Source organism: Mixophyes fleayi, chromosome 11, assembly GCF_038048845.1.
Source record: "Mixophyes fleayi isolate aMixFle1 chromosome 11, aMixFle1.hap1, whole genome shotgun sequence".
Lineage (NCBI taxonomy): Eukaryota > Metazoa > Chordata > Amphibia > Anura > Limnodynastidae > Mixophyes > Mixophyes fleayi.
In genome coordinates, this window is record NC_134412.1 from 95119350 (window position 1) to 95144049 (window position 24700).

General features: G+C 42.1%; 1 protein-coding gene across 1 annotated transcript in view; it reads left to right on the top strand.

Moving 5' to 3' along the window:
* Positions 1 to 1347: 1347 nt before the first annotated feature.
* Positions 1348 to 24700, top strand: part of SORL1 (sortilin related receptor 1) — a 59104-nt gene continuing 35751 nt past the window's right edge. Inside the window, exons 1-6 of the mRNA XM_075190428.1 lie at positions 1348 to 1576; positions 20487 to 20603; positions 21840 to 21965; positions 22516 to 22677; positions 23151 to 23218; positions 24367 to 24544. Coding sequence (XP_075046529.1) covers positions 1385 to 1576; positions 20487 to 20603; positions 21840 to 21965; positions 22516 to 22677; positions 23151 to 23218; positions 24367 to 24544 — 843 coding nt within the window. The 5' untranslated portion in view covers positions 1348 to 1384. The remainder of the gene's footprint in view (positions 1577 to 20486; positions 20604 to 21839; positions 21966 to 22515; positions 22678 to 23150; positions 23219 to 24366; positions 24545 to 24700) is intronic.

Below are 24700 nucleotides of genomic sequence, written 5' to 3' on the forward strand. Positions count from 1 at the left end.
TCATAAGGGGAAATGTGAGGAAGAGGTTAATTTAGGGACGCTATAATAAGAGGTTACATTATGAAAGAATAAGGGGTATGGGATAATTTGGAGATCTATAATGAGGGTTAACATATGAAGGAAGAAGAATGGGATAATTTGGGAAGGTTAGAACAAGGGGTTAATAAAAATAGGAAGGAAAAATTCATCACATTATCCCTCAGTGGGGTGAGGGGGCTGATTGAGAAATCTGTTATAAAGGAATAAGAGGAAGAAGTTAATGTGGGAGTCTATGATGTAATGAGGGAACAAGGGTTAATTTGGGCAAACTATAAGGGGTTAAATGAAGCAATGAGGGTTAGGGGGTAATTAGGAGATTTATAATGAGGGGTTAACATATGAAGTAAGGAAGACGGGATAATTTTGGGAGATGTGACAAGGGGTTAATCAATATATGAAGGACAATTCAATTTACTTCATGTTATGAAGGGGGGGGGGTAATACAGACTGATGCTATAAGGGGAAGGGGTAATACAGGGGGTGGGGGTAATACACACAGATACCATCAGGGGAGGGGGTAATACAGGGGGTGGGGGTAATACACACAGATACCATCAGGGGGTGGGGGTAATACACACTGATACCATCAGGGAAGTGGGGGGGTAATGCACACTGATACCATCAGGGGTGGGGGTAATACAGGGGGTGGGGGTAATACACACAGATACCATCAGGGAAGTGGGGGGTAATGCACACTGATACCATCAGGGGTGGGGGTAATACAGGGGGTGGGGGGTAATACACACAGATACCATCAGGGGAAGGGGTAATACAGGGGGTGGGGGTAATACACACAGATACCATCAGGGGAAGGGGTAATACAGGGGGTGGGGGTAATACACACAGATACCATCAGGGAAGTGGGGGGGGGGGTAATACACACTGATACCATCAGGGGTGGGGGTAATACAGGGGGTGGGGGTAATACACACAGACACCATCAGGGGAAGGGGTAATACAGGGGGTGGGGGTAATACACACAGATACCATCAGGGGAAGGGGTAATACAGGGGGTGGGGGTAATACACACAGATACCATCAGGGAAGTGGGGGGGGGGGGGGTAATACACACTGATACCATCAGGGGTGGGGGTAATACAGGGGGTGGGGGTAAGACACCCAGATACCATCAGGGAAGTGGGGGTAATACAGGGGGTGGGGGTAATACACACAGTTACCATCAGGGGTGGGGGTAATACAGGGGGTGGGGGTAATACACACAGTTACCATCAGGGGTGAGGTAATACAGGGGGTGGGGGTAATACACACAGATACCATCAGGGGGGGGCTCCCGGCCGGTCACGTGTCCCCGGTAGGCGGCGGGCCGGGGGGAGGCCGGGGGATAATGGCCGGTCCGGGTCACGTGACGCAGAAGATGGCGGTGTGTGAGGGAGATGAGCGGAGGATGAAGCTGGTCTCTCTCGCTGGCTTCGGGCTGCTGCTGGTTGCCGCTGCCGGGGGAAGTACACTGAGCGCCGGGGAGCCCCGGAGCCGGAGGAGCCCTCAGCCCGAACACCCGGTGCGGGTGTATGGTCAGGTGAGGGGGAGCTCGTGGGGGGTAACTACAGGTGACCTGCCCCTCCCTGTACTACTGCCCCTATATATATATATATATATATATATCTATATCTATATCTATATCTATATCCCCTGTCACTGTGTATACTGCCTCTATATATATCCCCTGTCACTGTGTATACTGACCCTATATATATCTCCTGTCACTGTGTATACTGCCTCTATATAGATCCCCTGTCACTGTGTATACTGCCTCTATATAGATCCCCTGTCACTGTGTATACTGCCTCTATATATATCCCCTGTCACTGTGTATACTGCCTCTATATAGATCCCCTGTCACTGTGTATACTGCCTCTATATAGATCCCCTGTCACTGTGTATACTGCCTCTATATATATCCCCTGTCACTGTGTATACTGCTTCTATATAGATCCCCTGTCACTGTGTATACTGCCTCTATATAGATCCCCTGTCACTGTGTATACTGCCTCTATATAGATCCCCTGTCACTGTGTATACTGACCCTATATATATCCCCTGTCACTGTGTATACTGCCTCTATATAGATCCCCTGTCACTGTGTATACTGCCTCTATATAGATCCCCTGTCACTGTGTATACTGCCTCTATATAGATCCCCTGTCACTGTGTATACTGCCTCTATATAGATCCCCTGTCACTGTGTATACTGCCTCTATATAGATCCCCTGTCACTGTGTATACTGCCTCTATATAGATCCCCTGTCACTGTGTATACTGCCTCTATATAGATCCCCTGTCACTGTGTATACTGCCTCTATATAGATCCCCTGTCACTGTGTATACTGACCCTATATATATCCCCTGTCACTGTGTATACTGCCTCTATATAGATCCCCTGTCACTGTGTATACTGCCTCTATATAGATCCCCTGTCACTGTGTATACTGCCTCTATATATATCCCCTGTCACTGTGTATACTGCCTCTATATAGATCCCCTGTCACTGTGTATACTGCCTCTATATAGATCCCCTGTCACTGTGTATACTGCCTCTATATAGATCCCCTGTCACTGTGTATACTGCCTCTATATAGATCCCCTGTCACTGTGTATACTGCCTCTATATATATCCCCTGTCACTGTGTATACTGCCTCTATATAGATCCCCTGTCACTGTGTATACTGCCTCTATATAGATCCCCTATCACTGTGTATACTGCCTCTATAGATATCCCCTGTCACTGTGTATACTGCCTCTATATAGATCCCCTATCACTGTGTATACGCAGCCTATATAGATCCCCTGTCACTGTGTATACTGACCCTATATATAGATCCCCTGTCACTGTGTATACTGACCCTATATATATCTCCCCTGTCACTGTGTATACTGACCCTATATATATCCCCTGTCACTGTGTATACTACCCCTATATAGATCCCCTGTCACTGTGTATACTACCCCTATATAGATCCCCTGTCACTGTGTATACTACCCCTATATAGATTCCCTGTCACTGTGTATACTACCCCTATATAGATCCCCTGTCACTGTGTATACTGCCTCTATATAGATCCCCTGTCACTGTGTATACTGCTTCTATATAGATCCCCTGTCACTGTGTATACTGCTTCTATATAGATCCCCTGTCACTGTGTATACTGACCCTGTATAGATCCCCTGTCACTGTGTATACTGACCCTGTATAGATCCCCTGTCGCTGTGTATACTGACCCTGTATAGATCCCCTGTCGCTGTGTATACTGACCCTGTATAGATCCCCTGTCGCTGTGTATACTGACCCTATATAGATCCCCTGTCACTGTATATTGCCTCTATATAGATCCCCTGTCACTGTGTATACTGACCCTATATAGATCCCCTGTCACTGTGTATACTGACCCTATATAGATCCCCTGTCACTGTGTATACTGACCCTATATAGATCCCCTGTCACTGTGTATACTGACCCTATATAGATCCCCTATCACTGTGTAAACTGCCTCTATCACTGTGTATACTCAGCCTATATAGATCCCCTGTCACTGTGTATACTGCCTCTATATAGATCCCCTGTCACTGTGTATACTGCCTCTATATAGATCCCCTATCACTGTGTATATGCAGCCTATATAGATCCCCTGTCACTGTGTATACTGACCCTATATAGATCCCCTGTCACTGTGTATACTGAACCTATATATATCCCCTGTCACTGTGTATACTACCCCTATATAGATCGCCTGTCACTGTGTATACTACCCCTATATAGATCCCCTGTCACTGTGTATACTGACCCTATATATATATATATATATATATATATATATATATATATATATATCCCCTATCACTGTGTATACTGCCTCTATCACTGTGTATACTCAGCCTATATAGATCCCCTGTCTCTGTGTATACTGACCCTATATAGATCCCCTGTCACTGTGTATACTGCCTCTATATAGATCCCCTGTCACTGTGTATACTGCCTCTATATAGATCCCCTGTCACTGTGTATACTCAGCCTATATAGATCCCCTGTCACTGTGTATACTGCCTCTATATAGATCCCCTGTCACTGTGTATACTGCCTTTATATAGATCCCCTATCACTGTGTATACGCAGCCTATATAGATCCCCTGTCACTGTGTATACTGACCCTATATAGATCCCCTGTCACTGTGTATACTGAACCTATATATATCCCCTGTCCCTGTGTATACTGCCTCTATATAGATCCCCTATCACTGTGTATACTGCCTCTATCACTGTGTATACTCAGCTTATATAGATCCCCTGTCTCTGTGTATACTGACCCTATATAGATCCCCTGTCACTGTGTATACTGCCTCTATATAGATCCCCTGTCACTGTGTATACTGCCTCTATATAGATCCCCTATCACTGTGTATACTCAGCCTATATAGATCCTCTGTCACTGTGTATACTGCCTCTATATAGATCCCCTGTCACTGTATACTGCCTCTATATAGATCCCCTGTCACTGTGTATACTGCCTCTATATAGATCCCCTGTCACTGTGTATACTGACCCTTTATAGATCCCCTGTCACTGTGTATACTGACCCTATATAGATCCCCTGTCACTGTGTATACTGACCCTATATAGATCCCCTGTCACTTTGTATACTGACCCTATATAGATCCCCTGTCACTGTGTATACTGCCTCTATATAGATCCCCTGTCACTGTGTATACTCAGCCTATATAGATCCCCTGTCACTGTGTATACTGACCCTATATAGATCCCCTGTCACTGTGTATACTGCCTCTATCACTGTGTATACTCAGCCTATATAGATCCCCTGTCTCTGTGTATACTGACCCTATATAGATCCCCTGTCTCTGTGTATACTGACCCTATATAGATCCCCTGTCACTGTGTATACTGCCTCTATATAGATCCCCTGTCACTGTGTATACTGACCCTTTATAGATCCCCTGTCACTGTGTATACTGCCTCTATATAGATCCCCTGTCACTGTGTATACTGCCTCTATCACTGTGTATACTCAGCCTATATAGATCCCCTGTCTCTGTGTATACTGACCCTATATAGATCCCCTGTCACTGTGTATACTGCCTCTATATAGATCCCCTGTCACTGTGTATACTGACCCTTTATAGATCCCCTGTCACTGTGTATACTGCCTCTATATAGATCCCCTGTCACTGTGTATACTGCCTCTATCACTGTGTATACTCAGCCTATATAGATCCCCTGTCTCTGTGTATACTGCCTCTATATAGATCCCCTGTCTCTGTGTATACTGACCCTATATAGATCCCCTGTCACTGTGTATACTGCCTCTATATAGATCCCCTGTCACTGTGTATACTGACCCTTTATAGATCCCCTGTCACTGTGTATACTGCCTCTATATAGATCCCCTGTCACTGTGTATATTGACCCTATAGATATCCCCTGTCACTGTGTATACTGCCTCTATATATATCCCCTATCGCTGTGTATACTGCCTCTATATAGATCCCCTGTCACTGTGTATACTGCCTCTATATATATCCCCTGTCACTGTGTATACTGCCTCTATATAGATCCCCTGTCACTGTGTATACTGACCCTATATAGATCCCCTGTCACTGTGTATACTGACCCTATATAGATCCCCTGTCACTGTGTATACTGCCTCTATATATATCCTCTGTCACTGTGTATACTGACCCTATATAGATCCCCTGTCACTGTGTATACTGCCTCTATATAGATCCCCTGTCACTGTGTATACTGCCTCTATATAGATCCCCTATCACTGTGTATATTGACCCTATAGATATCCCCTGGTACTGTGTATACTGACCCTATATAGATCCCCTGTCACTGTGTTTACTGCCTCTATATAGATCCCCTGTCACTGTGTATACTGCCTCTATATAGATCCCCTGTCACTGTGTATATTGACCCTATAGATATCCCCTGGTACTGTGTATACTGCCTCTATATATATCCCCTATCGCTGTGTATACTGACCCTATATATATCCCCTATCGCTGTGTATACTGACCCTATATAGATCACCTGTCACTGTGTATACTGACCCTATATATATCCCCTATCGCTGTGTATACTGACCCTATATAGATCCCCTATCACTGTGTATACTGATATATACACCGATCAGCCACAAAATTAAAACCACTGACAATAAATGTAATTTACTTCAGTTATCTGGTTACAATGGCACCTGTCAGGGGTGGGATATATTAGGCAGGAAGGGAACAGTCAGTTCTTGAAGTTGATGAGTTGGAAGCAGGAAAATTGGCAGTGTAAGGATCTGAGCGGCTGATAGGGGCCAAATTGTGATAGCTAGACGACGGGGTCAGGGCATCTCTAAAACGGCCGGTCTTGTGGAGTATTCCTGGTATGCAGTGATTAGTACCTGCCACAAGTGGTCCAAGGAAGGACAGCCAGCGACAGGTTAATGGGCGTCCGTGTCTCATTTATGCTAACCTGTCTGGGCCAATCCCACTGAAGAGCTACTGTAGCATGAATTGCTGAAAAAGTTAATGCTGGCTATGGTGGAAAGGTGTCCGAACACACAGTGGGCACGTGAGCGGCAGAACTGGACCATGGAGCAATGGAAGAAGGTCGTCTGGTCTGATGAATCACATTCTCTTTCGCATCATGTGGACGACCGGGTGTGTGTGCGTCGTTTACCTGGGGAAGAGATGGCACCAGGATGCACTATGGGAAGAAGGCAGCCGGTGGAGGCTGTGTGATGCTCTGGGCGATGTTCTCCTGGGAAACCTGGGTCCTGGCATTCATATGGATGTTACTGTGACACCTACCACCTACCTAAACATTGTTGCAGACCAAGTGCACCCCTTCATGGCAGCGGTATTCCCTGATGGCAGTGGCCTCTTTCAGCAGGATAATGCCCCCTGTCACACTCCAGGAATGGTCTGAGGAACATGACAAAGAGATCAAGGTGTTTATTTGGCCTCCAAATTCCCCAGATCTCAATCCGATCGAGCATCTGTGGGATGTGGTGGAAATACAAGTCCGAGCCATGGAGGACCCACCTCACAACTTACAGGACTTAAAGGATCTGCTGCTAACGTCTTAGTGCCGGATACCACAGGACACCTTCAGAGGTCTGTGGAGTCCATGTGGCGACGGGTCAGAGCTGTTTTGTCGGCACGAGGGGGACCTACACAATATTAGTGGTTTTAATGTTGTGGCTGATCTGTGTATGTATGTATGCATGTATGTGTACATATATATATATATATTGTATAATATAATTTACTGTCAATACTGACACTGTTGCTTTGTCAGTGTATGTAATACCTTAATCATTGCTGCCTGTTGCTATGTACTATACCTGGCAGTATGTATAATATCTGTATTATTTGCACAGTGTGTACCTCTGCTACCTGTGGCTTCATTATGCTCAGTCATTCATTCTCTCTCCTCTCCCATCTATACTACGTCACTATGACTGTTACATCTACTGTATATACCATGGGTTCCTCTTTTTCTCGCTCATTAAATACATCCTGATTGTGTCCGTGGGTTCATGTGAGCGGTGGGTCGGGGGGAAGGGATTGGGGGCTCTAAATGGATTTTCTCTGATGCATTTAGGGCTGTGTAGGGATCTCCATGTGATGCCTGGGCTAGGTGTGGGTCGGGTGTGGCACATTCCGATTATTAGAAATTGTTATTATAATTTATAGCCAGAAAAAGTTATCAGGTTTTTTTTTTTTCCCAGTGACTATTTTTATTAGTATCTCCTGCTGACTGCTACTGTGTATCACCATACATCAGCTGTTCCATTATTCTTTTTATCTATATTCCACAGCGATATACGATATTCCTTTGTTTATGCCCATATTACATTATCTACACATCCCTGCTGCTGTATAGATGTATAAACCATTGTGTGTTTGCAGTTAATCAGTCTGACCACGTCATCCGGCTCGCCGGGATGTAATCTGCTGTCTCACCGTAGATCTCATGACTCTCTATACAGAGATTTAAGAGTGTGTCTCTTATTGAGGGAAAGGACATTGAATTAGATTACGAGCTTCCTCTGATTAGCCGAGGGCACCTCCTGTTATAGTGTTTGGCCCTCTGTCTGCACCAGAATACATTTATATTTTAGTGGCTGCCCTCTAGTTTCCTAGGCTGGCCTGCGTGCTGCTAGTTCATGGACATTTACTAGACACTGTGGGTAATACCGTTTCTACCGCAGTGTCTGCACACTAGACAGACTCCTTCAGTGCCTTGTCCTTTAACTGGCGTCCCTCCAGATCTTCACTGATGCCAAGTGGGCAGCATTAATTCATCTTCGCGCTTAATGACATTTGAATTATACTTAAAAAATCTGCAGCCTCCTTATTCCAGGAAAACATTACTAAACCCAATGCATTTTTATTTTATTTTTGCAACTTTTAAGGTTGCAGTAAACTGAATAAAAGAACTTGTTTAGTATCTGTGCTTTATAAACACTGTAAATATCAGAACATTGTGTAGCATGTGCATCCTGTACCTTTGTAACAATTTAAATTTGCTCTGTTTAGCTGGCATGTACATTGTATTAATTTCTGTCTGGGATCAGCGCAGTATAACATCTTGTTGAAATATGGAAGGTTTGACATTGGTTTTCTGTGTTCTACGGACGAGGTTCTAGAAGGTGTCACGTTGTGCTATTATTTGATCCATGTGACTGCGTCCTTAGGTGCTTGTTACCTGGCGATCGTCCCCAGGGAAGGGATTTTACTTCCTGTTTGTGTCAGTGTCTTCTATCCTTGTCTCACATAGCTGCTTCTGTTCCATCTGGCTGGGTGAGAACGCCAATAAGCTTGTTTATACTGGAAGTGCAAAGCCACGTAACCAGTACAGTATCACGAGCCCAGTGTGTGAATCTGCTGCTCGAACTTGATAGCGAAACTATTGTTTTAAATAGCAGCGTATATTTCTTGTGAGTAAATAGTGTGTGGTTTACTCACAACGTATCCTGCTAGCCTGTTGTGTAACCATGACAGATGTCATTTACAAAGCAGCTGCAAAATATAATGCATTGCTTTCAGCAATGGGGGGGGGGGATAAGGGTTTATTCCAAACACACCTTCCCCGTTCCATGACTTGGAGATAGATAACTGGATATGGATTAAATGGCACACGCTGTCTCAGCATAATGCCAGGCTAACGTAGTGTGTATTAATAAGAAATAATTAATGACCAGAACATCCCTATCCCCAAATCTCCACAGACCGGGGACAAGGACTATGACTCTGTCCCCTACCTCCGGTTTTGCATGGGTTAGGGATTAATGGCAGCAGCACAGGACACAGATAAAGTGCGATATATAAGTAGCTTGTGCTGTAGACTCTAGGGGCTAGATTTACTAAGCTGCGGGTTTGAAAAAGTGGGGATGTTGCCTATAGCAACCAATCACATTCTAGCTTTCATTTATTTAGTACCTTCTACAAAATGACACCTAGAATCTGATTGGTTGCTATAGGCAACATCCCCACTTTTTCAAACCCGCAGCTTAGTAAATCTAGCCCTAGGAGTCAGCAGGACTTATGGAGCTGTGGGAGATGTCTCCATTGACACCAAAGGGTTGACTCCCAACAGTTATGGCCATCAGGCCAGCCCGTCAATGATCCAGTTAAGGCTACAGAGCCACAGATGTTTAAAACTTTGCATCTAAGTTTTTAATGCAAGTCTAAATGCATGTAAACAGATGTGGAACTTATTTTGTATTTTACTTGATACCTGTTAGGTCTGCAGCTGTCTGTGATATACGGTACATGTTTACTTGCATTTTAACAGTTGTATGGAAACTGCAGGTTGTGGATGAAATGTAGTCTAGTCTGTATTTCAGGTGCCTGAGGTCTGACTACATACTAAACACTACAAGCCTCTACCCACTAAACACAACACCAGGAACTACAGGGTGTGTCATGGTGACTGGCGGTAGATCAACCTACCGTACATATATTTAGTAACACTGTCAACAAGCAAAAGGTTCCAGTGTAAGCAAATATAACCGTCCCAGGGATACAGTCACCCCGGAGACATAAACGTGCTGCTTATTAACAATTACCTGTTGCCGGAGGTTACACCCATAATATCCGTCTGTAAAGACAATCCCTTATATGTTGTCCGTCATACGTGTGCTGCTCTGTTATACAATATCAGACTGTGTTCGCTGCTGCATGTAACGAACTTGTTTCCAATATGTTTATCATTAATATTAATTGACTGTGTCATCCCGTATAGTATTAACATTGCACACTGACACACAGGTGATTGAACCTCATTATTCCAAGACACATGTATGTTACAGTGTGTTACTTTCTATGGGAATCGCTGTTCTACTCGGTAATCCTAAAACTGGATGGAAGAAGAGGAAAGATCTGCACAACTCGTAAAACTATAAATGCTGTTTGTGCCAAACCTTAATTATAACCACAGTCCTGGTGTTTATCCCCAGGCAGGCTCTGGATGTTGGAGCACTGTATGTACAGCATGGGATCTATTATTTGGAAATGCATGTTCAATTAGAATTCGCACCCACGATTATGCGTGGCCCCATGGGTCCCGGTACCGCAACATCGCCGTGCGCACAGAAACCTGCGATGTTGCAGTACCGTAATGATACTTTACATGCGCAGCCGTGAATATGCCCCTATAATTGACGGCGGAATCGCCGAAAATCCCGCGCTCCAAAAATATTACCGTTAATACGGTAATATCTCGCTGGATGAGCTGCGAGCTGAAATCCAGCGAGTAAATTACCGTATTAACGTTTTTTACGCGCAGGATTACCGTATTAACGGTAATATTTTTGGAGCGCGGGATTTTTGGCGATCCCGCAGTCAATTGAATATGCCCCTATAGTGTCTAAACCATTCTATCATGGGAGGGAGGGTGATCTCCAGTGTACAGGGATCAACCCTTTAGCTGTGTTATTGAGATGTTTAATTTTTAACAAATTTAGGGTGGACTCAAGGATCTGTTCAAAGGAGAAGAGAGGGGGTGCATTATAATTATATAATGTTATATAAAGTTATATAATGTGCTCCTTCAGTGGAGGCCAATAGAAAAACGCTACAGTGGCAAGTTCAAATAACGGGCACCCCTGTGCCCGTCGATAGTGGCAGAGTGGCCTTACCAAGTGGCATCCTGATTGCCATTACCACTGAAATTCATGCAGCAGTTATATACTTTAAAAACACATTCAAAATAAAATGATCTAATCGGAAATAAAAAAAATTAAATTTACTGGAAAACCTTTGGTATGTTATTAATTTAAACCTACATGGCTCGTCCGGTACTGATTATTATATATAGGTGATATTTCATAGAGGAAACAGTCAAGCTCCTAAACAACGTATGGCTGCCGATAATGTAGATTGTGTATATTTATGTCAGACATTGGGGTACAGTAAATACCTCGGAGAGGATTTGCATCAAAGGGCGCAACACAATCTATACACAAAAATCATATAGACCCCATACATGCCACACAACGTTGGATAGATGTACAAAGTCACAGGAAGCAAAATTCCATAAATAATTAGTAGATCTTTCCTTCACCTCCGTTAGTGATGTCTCCAGATAGGAATTACAGAGGTATATAAGATATAAACCATAGCGTAGTGGGTGTATATAAAATTATTCAAAGTGTAAATACATATATCAAAAAATAGGGAACAGGGGTATCACAAATGTCGCCAACCCCCTTTGTGCTTTTTTAGAGAACAAAACATCAATCACCAACACGCGTGACTTAAATTTTGGGCTATACCCCCCTTGTGTGTGTCGTTATGTCAGTTTAAAGAATGTACAGCACATCAACAGCAGTAGTCTTCTACCTGTATGAAACGTTCCTGATGAGAATTCGGATTCTCATACGTGTTGTGCATCTAAAAGAAAGGAAATAGGTGTATAGTGCATTAACTTTTTATGGTTAATAAACTAGAAAATATTCAATAAATAAAATCAAACAGGTGTATACTATCTCTCAATGTACATCAGTAAGACCAGCCGACTACCAGACCTTGCAGTTGTTGAAGATTTTCAGCAGGTTCTTTTGTGTGTCCCAAAATCGTCTGCAGAGTAAGATGAAAACGAGGAAAGTCCTGGGATGACTCGTTTCAACCATTAATGGTCTTTATCAAGACATTATACCTGCGTTTCCTGTCCTCTATATATATATATATATATATATATATATATATATATATATATATATATATATATATATATATATATATATATATATATATATATATATATTGGTGTGCAAACTTAAATTGGTAAAAATGAGTCAAAATCAACAAATATCATAAAGAGACTGTCTTATACAAAACTGATTAGGACATATCAATTCTAATATCATAGTATCTACAGTGGAAGGGAGGCTAATCACCTCCCTGATTATTTATCGTAACAAGACCGTAATTGCAAAGGTACGATATGAACGACAATAGCGGTCATGTGACTAATATTGAACCAATAAGAAGTGAGTAATATTCAATTGCCCCTAATTAGTTTGAATGGGATTTATGTATAAACTTTGATCCCCGTAGGTTGAGATATAGGTAGATAAAGGGATTTAACTATTTATATAAAAAATAGCTGTTTGTATTCTAAAACGTATTGTAAACCCACTGATTGCAACGCCTTCATACCGGCATCAAATGAGCACCATCATAGTTGGCAGAAAAATATCCCATTTGTTTGCCTGATAAGGACCTGCACTGAGGACATCATTTTAAATACATAGGTGGAAATGTCTACTCGATTTGAAAAGAAAGATTAATCTAGAACCAGTAGAAGAGGTAGCAAAACCTTAAGTGTGTAAATTGGACAGATCTTCATCATCATCTATTTATTTATATAGCGCCACTAATTCCGCAGCGCTGTACAGAGAATTCATACACATCAGTCCATGCCCCATTGGAGCTTACAATCTAAATCCCCTAACACTCACTCACTCACTATGTTTTTGGAGTGTGGGAGGAAACCAGAGGACACAAACACGGGGAGAACATACAAACTCCACACAGATAAGACCATGGTCAGGAATCGAACTCATGACCCCAGTGCTGTGAGGCAGAAGTGCTAACCACTGAGCCACTGTGCTGCCTTCTCTTAGTAATAAAAAGAATGATGATAAAATAAGGTAAACCGTACAGAATGGGCGTTTATCACAAGATACAACTCTCAGTATAAGGTGATTGAAAGTTTTTTGGGGTAAATACTGGAAAGTTTTGAAGACGCACCGTATGATAGGTCCACACCTTCCAGAAAGACCTACATTTATTTGTAGACAAGACAGAGATATTAAAATATAAATTGGTTAATGAGGGGATGGGACCATAAACACTAACCGTTTCCATTGTAAGCTTGCGAGCAGGGCCTTCTCACCTCTTGGTCTGTTTTACCCAGTTTGTTTATTAGTTTATTATGTTTGTCCCCAATTGTAAAGCGCTACGGAATATGTTGGCACTATATAAATAAATGATGATGATGATGATAGAGATGCGACATATATTATATGTGTAAAAGTACCATGTCCAATAAACCTATCGATAGTTGTAGTTCAATTTGAGATCCAGGGACATAAATACACAAAAAAAATACATTTATCACCAGCCACTCTAAAAATGTGGTGTATTTCCTCCAACCTCAATAAGGAAATTGTTCTGTAACATGGACTACTCGTCCTTGGAAAGTACGCCTAAGGCACATAGAGATGTGCATTAACTCATCTGCTTTCAAACCATATTAAACAAATTCATAATTGTTCAGAAAAATCACTTTTACAGTTCTTGGGAATTGGAAAAAAACAGAACCCACTGGAAGAATAAATACCGGACTCGCCAAATCTGAGATAAGCTGGATCTTTAAACTCAACACCCTTACCCCTAATGGGTTAAATTCAGACTTTGCATTACAATGATTTTTATGATTTAATTTCTTTTAAAGATATATCTACTTCTCATGAAAAATGTATTTGTGTTTATGCTGCTTTAGATTTTTGTATTTACACTTACTAATGTTTTTATGTTTATATGGGCATTGTCACAATAATATTTTTGCTAATTTTATGTTGAATGTTTACATGTTTTATCATTGTATTTTGTTGAAAGACAGAAATGTATCTCTGTCTCTCTATCTCTATTGATATATATCTACATACAAACACACACACAGGAAGTGCAGATATGTCTTGATAGTGATCATTTATGGTTGAAACGCGTCGGTAGCAGTTCTCTCGCACTCCCAGGACTTTCCTCATGGTCATCTTGGTCTGCAGCCGATTTTGAGGCCCACAAATTTTTTTTTAACATCTGCAATCTCTGCTAGTCGGCTGGTCTTACTGATGTACACTGAGAGATAATATATACCTGTTTGATTTTATTTATTGAATATTTTTTAGTTGAGCCGCGAGCTGAAATCCAGCTTACTAATAACGTAATAACGGTAATAGTTTTAATGCCGCAGGATATTCAAACAATTGAATATGCCCCATAAATTCTTATCTGGAAGATATCAGTTAGTGATATCTACTAATTATTTATGGACTTTTGCTTCCTGTAACTTTGTACATCTACCCAGCGTTGTATGGCATGTATGTGGTCTATATGATTTTTGTGTATAGATTGTGTTGTGCCCTTTGATGCTAATCCTCTTTTGTGTAAAATATGTTATAGTATAAAAAAGTGCTTCATATAAAACATTCTATTTTAAAATGACTATAAAGTAGAACATAGTATGTAAATGTTATAATTGCATATACAAATTGAATGCAGTAATAGGATATTTAATAAAGGTCTATAGTAATTTGAAAAACCTAACAATATTTGAAAACCTTTTAATAGCCCCCTTGTATTAATCAAACAATGCAGAATTTAGAGGAAGAATGTGTTTGTTTTTAATCGTAATCTTGTTTAGATCACTGTAGTAGATTAATTGATCTCTCTCTTAGAGACGAGAGAACCCAGGGCACAAAGGGTCTGATTGCCCAACGCCTGCAAGGCATTAGTCCAGATTTTCCTTAATATATTTTCCATGCCTTTAGACACAGAGCTGAGCGGGAATAGGAAGATTTGAAGCAGGCGTTGGCTCAGTATCACAATCAAACTTCCTATCGGGAGATCTATCAGCTGATTTTAATTTACAAAACAATGTCCAAAAATTCACTTTAAGGCTCTGGAGTCTTTTGAAAATAAGTACTGGTAAGACTGGATGGTAAGGACAAACATTGTCCATATTAGTTCTGCATAGCCAGCCACGGATAGCCCAAAACTATGGGAAAGGTAGGGGAGTTTGTCAGAAAAATTGAAATCTCTTCTGCATACCGACAGCCCACAGTGGCTCAAAGTAATTTAGCCACTGTAATATATAGAACATTTCCTGCAACCCCACTATCCATAAAAGCCAAATTAGAACATGGTGTCAAACATTACTTTAACTGGTAATAAATGGATATTACTCTTTGACGGAAATACTTGTGGACCAGATGAGCTTCATTTGGGCCCTGTTTCCTGGCTGCTCAGAAGAGAAACTGGCAAAGTGATCCTTCTCCCCATATGTGTAGGTGCGAGCCTAATGATTGGCACCTCAGTTTCTCCTTGGGTTTGAAAAAGTGGAGTTGTTGCCTATAGCAACCAATCAGATTCTAGCTGTCATTTTGCAGAATGTACTAAATAAATAACTAGAATCTGATTGGTTGCTATAGACAATATCTTAACATTTTCAAACCCGTAGTTTAGTAAATATACCTCCTAGAGTTTCAATAGGCATTCACTGAAGTTGGTGATGGATTATGAGATTCGAGGACAAAGGACCAAGATTGAAGATCCCCTAGCAATAGTGATATTGGGTTTCCAGTCTGTTGTTCTGACTAGGAGGTTTGAGGTCTCAACTTGAAGTTCTAACTTTCCTGAAACTGGACTATGACTCTAGAAGACTGATCCTGTACCATTTGGGTAAGGACCTGAATTTGGTTGGCCAATACCTGAGCATTATTTGTCTCCATGCAATAATATGACAACACCAGGCCTCAAATTACCGGAATGAATTGTAAGAAACAGGTTAACTGTGGCCTTTGGCTAGAACTGCTCCTTTTCCAGAAGAGCTGAACATTCTCAATAGTACTCTGTTGGTCTTGCGTACACAGTGGTAAAAGCTTATCCTGAGAGATTCTGGTACTAAAAATATTGGAGACACCACTGCACAGGCAAGAAACACAAGTATTAGCAGAGAGTGGAGAAAATAGCGTAAGGTCCTATGTCCGAGCAGAAGTCCAGGAATGGTTTCTGTTGTAATAATGTAATATGATATTTGCATAGATCGTTGTTAGAAATGACTCTGATGCATACATTTCAGTGGTAATAATGGCAAATTGAACTCTCGCTCTACAGCGATTGGCACAGATTGACGCTCCTGCTATTTGAGCTCTCCTCTCACACACACACCAAGCTATCCACCCAGTAATGAAGTGTTGGGGCTTGGCGCGAGTTCCTCTGAGATGCAACGTGGTTCTAAGAGGGGAATCCATACAGCGCCACGTGTCTCCACAACAATCCGCGGAAACACATCGCGCTGATGTTGAGGCTGAAATCTCAGCTCATTTTTCTTCGCACACCATAGAGGTGAGTGGAGGTTCCTTACCGTAATGTGCACAGTTGGATTTTCGGTGGCACTTCACAGCCAATTGAATCTCCCCTTAAGAATGAGGATTAGATGGGTCTTCAGATGTCTTTTTTTATTTATTCTGTAAACCCCACTTCACATGTCATTCTCACATGCAAAATCTATGTGCGACACAAATACAGGTGCATACAACATATGCACTACGGAGGCGTGTTTTCACTTTTTTTTTTTAATGTAGAAAAACTTAAAAGCGTGAGAGGCCAACGTACACCCAATCCGAGCATCTTCACGTCTATGGCACAGAGCAGCAATATGCTGCTCCTGTCATGCTGGTTTGTTATTGATTGTGGTATTAAATACACTATATAAATGACATTTGTATAGGTTCTGTTTTATAAACATGAATACAGACTGAATGTGTAGATGAGACAAGCCAACGTCCTTGTTTACCAAAGCTGCCCAAACATGGACAGGTGACCTTGAACATGACTCACTGCTCCCTCACACACGTTCTTATCTACCAGCGGATGGTGTTTACCTTTCCTCTGCAGGATCCCTGTGAGGATGTTATTAATGTAATATTTTCACCATATATTTTGTAACTCTTCATAGGAAAAGACCTACCCGGACATAGGTGTTTGTTTCATCATGGCCGATGCAGAGATGTGACAGCATATCTTGCATCTCAGGACTCCACGCCATTCAATTGGTTTTAGTTTTATTGTTTATTGTCTGTCTTTGTAGAGTAACAACAGGTTTGAGATGAGGCCGCAGGGTGCAGATATTACGGACACTGGTGCAAAAGAAAGAGCTGATTATTTACTTGCAATTTAGCAAATCATCTGGTTGCTTTATGCAGTGTCACATATATCTGTTTATATTAGATTGCATAAATGTCTGCAATTGTATCTTAGTGCAGACCTCGTGGTATTATAGTGTTACGTTTATGTCCTTAGTAATATTATTATTATTATATAGAAAACTAATGAAACCAGACTAAACAGACTGCTCTAACATATCCTCGCTATCCTTTAATTTCTGATTATTAGACTTCCAGATAATGTCGTCCTTATGGATGTTGTACATATCATTCTTAGGATATATGGCTGCAGAGAGCATATTATGATCTGTTTGTGTAACTCGTGTAGCCTGCAGCTGTACATAGCAGAGGACCTGTGTAGCAGCTTCAAACCAGTCGGTTCACTTGCAGAATAGTGTTATACACTTAACTGTTTATTTCACTTTTATGAAGAGCTGAGCACTGTGTTACTGGATTGTGTATAGACGCTACAATTTACATACCTGCTGGGGGCATTATATTTTGCATTTTCCAGCATACTTTCTGAGATTAATAATCACGGATACATTGATCTCTAGTAGACCTATCACTGTGTACGAACCAGCAAAAGGCAACGGTTTGTGAGCGCCAAACCTGCACTTTTCATATTAAACTTTTTTTGCCTTTTGTCAGCTGACAACTATCCCACTGCCCTATGTGGACTAATGTATTAGATGACGGGAACAGTTACCCGAATCATAGGTACAGCTGTTAAATTGGACACTTTGTTCTATGATGTCTGTTCTGTCAGACACTATGGGGCACATTTATCAATATTCACATAAAGTGAAAAGTAGTTTTCAATCCTTATCGCAATGATAAGGATTGAACTATTTCTCACATTTATGTACAGCCCTGCACAGAAACAGCAGTTCCGAAAAACTGCTGTTTCAGTGCTAAAAAAAATCATACTTACCCCCCTCTTCGGAAGCGCTGTCTCCGGGTCTTCTCTTTACTCTTCAATTGCGCATGTCCAGTTCCAAGAACTGGACATGCGCACACAGATCCCCTCTCTGTCGTTGCAGAGTGAGCGCGCTGAGTGACAGGGAGGGATCATGTGATCCCTCCATACATGCGCTGTCCAGCTCTGCTCTTCGGAGCAGAGCTGACAGCATTAGATTTCTTCAATTCCGATGATGTACGCCAGATCCAGCTGGTATATTAACATGACAAGTTCCCGAAAAAAATGTTTTTTCGGGACTTGTTAGATTGCGGCCAGGAGCAGTCACCATTCTGTTAAATGGTGACTGCTCACAAAAACGAAGAGGAATGCAAAGCAGCAGATATCCATGATATCTGCTGCGATGCCCCCTTAATACATTTGCGGAGGACACCTTAATGACCCGTTAAAAGCACTATCGTGCTTTATTAAATATGACCTATAGCTCCTGTTTCCCTCAGAGCCTGCTTTGCTGAGCGTTCAGAGATCACCGCGGACGCCTTCTTGGTTCTTTAGATGGTTAACGGGGCAAACGCCAACCTGGCTACCAATACTAATGCACAGAGTTACCCCGGTATCCAAGACCATTGTGAGAAACGCCGGTTATTGCACTCTGGCTCCACCGTCGGCACAGGAGGCCAGTTTGGTTGGCAGTGTAGCCGAGCACCGATTTGGTGTTCCTCAGAGTGGCGACTGGTGTTTTCTCATAACGCCCGATGGGCGCTGTCACTGTGGCGGCCCGGAGAGTGGGACAGCTGTCTGTGCGGGGAGCAGGTCCATGTTCTACGCGTTTCATTGTGACAGATCTCCTTGGGATGTTTTTGGGGAAAGTGAGGGGAGGTCTTCCAATGTTGGGTGGATAATTCACGTGAATATTACTCAGCCTTTGGATATTACAAATGGGGCTGCAGTCTAAATCACATTTGACCATATCATGCTATGTACAAAGCAATGTGCGCATTTTACTAACTTTTCTTTTTATTTTTTTGTAAATTAGTTTAAATTGTCACTTTATGGTGGGGTGTAAAAGGAGGGGGTATGTCTGTGTTGTAGATGGGGCTAATGTATTAAGATGTTTTAGGGGCATATTCAATTAGGTTTCCGGTGCGTTACCGCGAAAAGTGCGCAGTATTGACGGTAATACGGTACCACAAGAATGTGGATTTTCTTACGCAACCCTATGGGGTGTGCACGGAAATCCATGTTATTGCGGTATCGTGGATTGACTTTGTGGCCCGTTCCGGACCGGAAATCTAATTGAATATACCACCTTGTATTACAATATTTACTTATCAAACAATGCACTAAAAGCTTCCTATTAAGATTGGCTCTAAAAAGTGTACTCATGGTCTACAAACAGAGACATCTGTATTGTGGGCTGAGCCATATTCGCTGAGAACTAGTGACACAAACATACTAGTAGGTTACTGTTACTGTTGGTGTGTTTGTGTAGAGGTCCAATTCGTGGCATAGAAGGGAGATTGGGGGAGGGGTGCGTACCTCAAGGGGAGACGTTTAAATCCCCCATAACAAACCCTTTATGGACTGACAATATGCACCTGGGTGAGGTTATGTACGTGTACTGTCATACACTCCATGCCTCATACCTCGCTGTCACTTGTTTCTGGAGAATTGAATGCTGCAATTTCATAGATATGGATTCAGTCCATGCAATTGCAGCTTACGCTACGTGTAGATGATGAGATATAATCCCAGTCTGCATTACAATTTTGCAGCTGTGAAGGCAAATTGTTGGATCACGGCAATTGGATGACCCAAAATGAGTCTTGTCCATGACCCATCATATCTAAATATCATTTATTCTACAAAGGTTATTCTATGCTTTTCAAGATACTTAATGTTTTAAGTTTAAATGATAGCTCATCAGTAAATTAATCTCATATTTCATTCCCCGTACAGTTATACATAGATGTGGATAATTCTAGAGTACTATAAAGAGATTGATTAGAACTGTCTGAGTGTTGTCTGATCTCTTCTGTTCCAGGTCAGCCTCAATGACTCCCACAATCAGATCGTAGTCCACTGGGCTGGAGAGAGGAGTAACGTCATTGTGGGATTAACCAGAGAGAGTCTGGGGTCTCTGGGTACGAAGAGCAGTAATGTGAGTATGTCCTGATGTCCAGCCTGGAGTTCTCTGTGTCCTCCTGTCCCGATCTCAGTAACCGTCTTAGTAAAGCTTAGTGTGTGTCAGTTATCTCTGCTCGGCTGTCACAAGCCGTCCGTGTGTATAAGCACATAGATCGCTGGTTGTGTGTTTATGACACTTTTGTTACCGGTGTAATGTACAGTTGCACTGATTTATCTTAAACCTGTACTGAGAGGGTCTGGATTATTAAGCTCCCTGATAATATTGGATCGTTTTAATGGCAAAGGTCAGGATGCATTTTGCCGGGTTACCCTCATACAGGTTAGGGGTGTGCAGAATACACCAACTGCACAGACTGACTTATTGTGGTGGTGCTGGCTGCAGTACGAAGAATCATCCACGTTAGGGGTCTTCCATCCTGTTTTTAAACTAACTAGATTTACTATAACAGAGTTTGTATGTCCTCCCCGTGTTTGCGTGGGTTTCCTCCGGGTGCTCAGGGTTTCCTCCCACACTCCAAAAACATACTGGTAGGTTAATTGGCTGCTGACAAAATTAACCCTAGTCTGTTGTTGTGTGTTGGGGAATTTAGATTGTAAGCTCCAATGGGGCAGGGACTGATGTGGATGACGAGTGTAATCAACCTACTGTTCTTTTTTGAAAAAAAAAAAAGTCAACAATGTATTTATACTTCTTGATTCTTAGTTTTGTGTCTTTGGGTTTCTATATGAATGTTACACTTCCTCTAAGTGTGAGTGTGCTGTAGGCCAAGGTCATATGTGTGTGTAAACTTCCGTGTGTACATTGGACTGTGTTACCTCTTTGTCTGTCAAAGTAAACAAGTTTCTACTTGTAGCCGTCCGTGTTTAGCTGAGCTCACAGGAAACAGTTTGCGTTTCGGTGGTGTCAACACTGTTGCTGGGACAGACCAAGGGTTAATCGGATGTTACACTGAAGTGTTACCTACATATAATGTCTTATATTATATCAGTCAGACACATCCAGCCGTATCTCCCAGATAAACCAGGAGCACAGTTGTGAATATTTCATTTAATCTGTCAACCAAGATGGCAGCTTCCATCCATGTCCATAAATATGTAGGGAAGTGAGGTTTTGTGCACACACGATGTATGTTTTGCAGAACAGTATATATTAATCCGGTATATTTGCCTGTCTGCCACAGTTTTGAGGCCATGTCACACAGGTTTCCTTGGATAAACTGCCGAACCTGCTCACTGAGTGTCTTTGCAGGTCTACGTGTCCTATGACTATGGGAAAAGCTTCAAGAGAATATCTGAGAAGTTCCTTTATTCATCCGGCAGTAGCAGGGTTCCAGCCGTGGCCCAATTCTTCCACAGTCCCGCAGACAACAAGAGGGTAATTCTGTTGCTGTCGCTACCTCGGCGTCCTTGTCTGGTGTCTTTGGTTGGGAGTAACATCGTGAGCTGGTGCAGATTGTGGTATAGTGGAAAGTCACCAGGGGGTAAATGTATCAAGCTGAGAGTTTTCCGGCGAGTTTGAAAAGTAGAGATGTTGCCCATAGCAACCAATCAGATTCTAGATATCATTTTGTAGAATGCACTAAATAAATAATAGCTAGAATCTGATTGGGTTGTCAAAACTCTCAGCTTGATACATTTACCCCCAGGTATCATTTAACAGCTCAGCATTGATGGTAGAGCAGACCCGGCTTCTATTTACCCCATCTGTCACCATAAAGTTACCAAAATTACTCACCCCAACACTCTCATCTTGTCTTGATTTAGTTGTTAAATTGAGGTCTCTTGGTCACATGATCCGTTTACAGTTCACAATCCAAAAATTTAATGATTCGTCTGAACAGTACATATTATTGGCTCTCCAGTATTTCCAGTGATCAGTGACTAACGTTACCCTAGTGATGGTGTCTTCCCTCCTTGTGTTTCAGTACATCTTTGTCGATGCAGATAACCCCTACCTGTGGATCACAACAGATTTCTGTGTTACGGTCAGGGGGTTTTCCGTTCCCTTTAAGCCGACAGAACTCCTCCTGCACAGCACTGAGCCAAACCTGGCTCTGGCCTATGACAAGTCACACCCAAACAAGCAGGTAGGACGGGGGTCATTGGTTCTCTGTAAATATGGCTGTAAATTCCCCTATCAAGATCTGTGCTCTTAAAATGCAATGTTTTGGGGGAAAATGTATTAAACATCTGTAGAGCAAAGCTGAAAATACCAATAATGGTCGTACATATATTGCTGGCAATACCAATTAAGGGCCTACAATAGGAAATTAATACACAACACACACACAGTGATCTGATGCCTGTCATCCTAAAGCCAATTTGTTGGTTCTCACCGGATTGTCTCTCACCGCTCTGATCTCTTATACACTTATGTGCCACCGTTTTATTGTGCCCACTCTCTGGAACAAATGTATGTGGATGTAGTATAGTGCGGTAGTCTACACGTAGGACCATATTGTGACTACTGAGTGAGTCACTAGCAGGGAATGCTGGAAATCAATGTATCACTGATAAACTGTTTCAGATCTTTTGTATTCACCTAGTAATTTCCCTACAGCTTTGGAAGTCGGAAGATTTTGGACAGACGTGGATAATGATTCAGGAGCACGTCAAATCATTTTACTGGTAGGTGGGGTTTATTACACCCGATTTAGGGTAATTTAATGTCTTAACCACAAACAATGTGTAACAGAAACATTCTCTGCCTGACTACACAAACCGGGCATTTTCCTTGGATCCAATCATCCGAAAAATAACATTTTCTAAAAGTGTATTGATGGCAACTACTTGCCCTTTAGTAGAATTGGCTATGCCAAGCTCAGCCACTTGGCTTGTCCATCCCATTGGCCAATGATCTGACCCAGAGTGCCGGCATGTGTTGCTCATGGAGTACTCGATCCCCGTTATGGAAGCTCAGGGTGGATTGTGTAATAGTCTTGTTGCATCAGGCTGAGTATGATCTCAGGTTACAGTGGTGGTTCTTGGTGCCCACTTGCATCACACATACCGGTCTATTATACCGTGTGTGGCTGGACAGCACCTTCCCCCTTCAGTGCAGGGAATCGTTTGACACACGGGGGAGTGATCACTGCCATCTTTTTTTAAATTTTTTTAATTCTTTGTTTTAAAAATAAACCCCGGAGACCTTAAGCAGTTGCCCAATCCCCCCGCCCCCATTTGTTCTCTGTTTGTTTTGTTTTTTAAACCTTTTGTTTTTATTCAAAGAACCTGTATATACAAAATAACAGTAAACTTATTACAGCAACAAGCAATAGTGTTTTACCCCCTCCCCCTTTTTTTTTTGTATATAACAGGGGAGGAAAGAGGGGTTGTCAGTTTTGTATTGCACGAGACAACATTTCAAAATCTATTCTAACAACAAATTATTTTAGATATATAAATAGCTGTAAAACATCTAAATAAAATGAGGTAGCTTCTCATGAAGGATCCTGTCCTCTACGGTCATGGTGAGGACCTGGCAGCGGCTTCTAGCGTGGTCAAAGACATGTCTAGGAGGGCACCAACACCCCCTCCACCGAGGGGGCTTTCCCGAAAAGTTAATAATAGAATGTGCTTTGGTCCAGAAAGGTATAATAGTTGGGCAATTCCCCCATATGTGGATACGAGGGCCCCTGGGGCCACAATTCCGCATTCCTCCCAGAAATTGGGGAAAAAAAATTGTTTCTCGGCGGTATAATACAGCTTATATGCAGTTTGTTTTCTATTTGTGTTTTGTGTCCTGTTTGTTATTTTATACACTGTTTTATACATAGGGGTATAGCTCCTCTTGACAAACCGAACACGGTTTATGTTGAGCGCCACGAGCCCCGGGGGACCTCTACCGTTCTGCGCAGCACCGACTACTTCCAGTCTCGCGACACAGAGATTATAATAGAGGAAGTGGACGGGTTCCAGCTAAGGGAACACTACATGTTTGCTACAAAGACCATGGTACGTGGGTCATTAGTAAACAGTAATATTGTGTTCTGGAACCAAAACGCATCATTAACTGTTGGCCCTGGCAGATATCACATGGAATCCTCCCAGTAAGCTCTGAACTTTCCTCACTTTGCGACCTATGAACAGGAAGTGATGAGCAACTGTGAC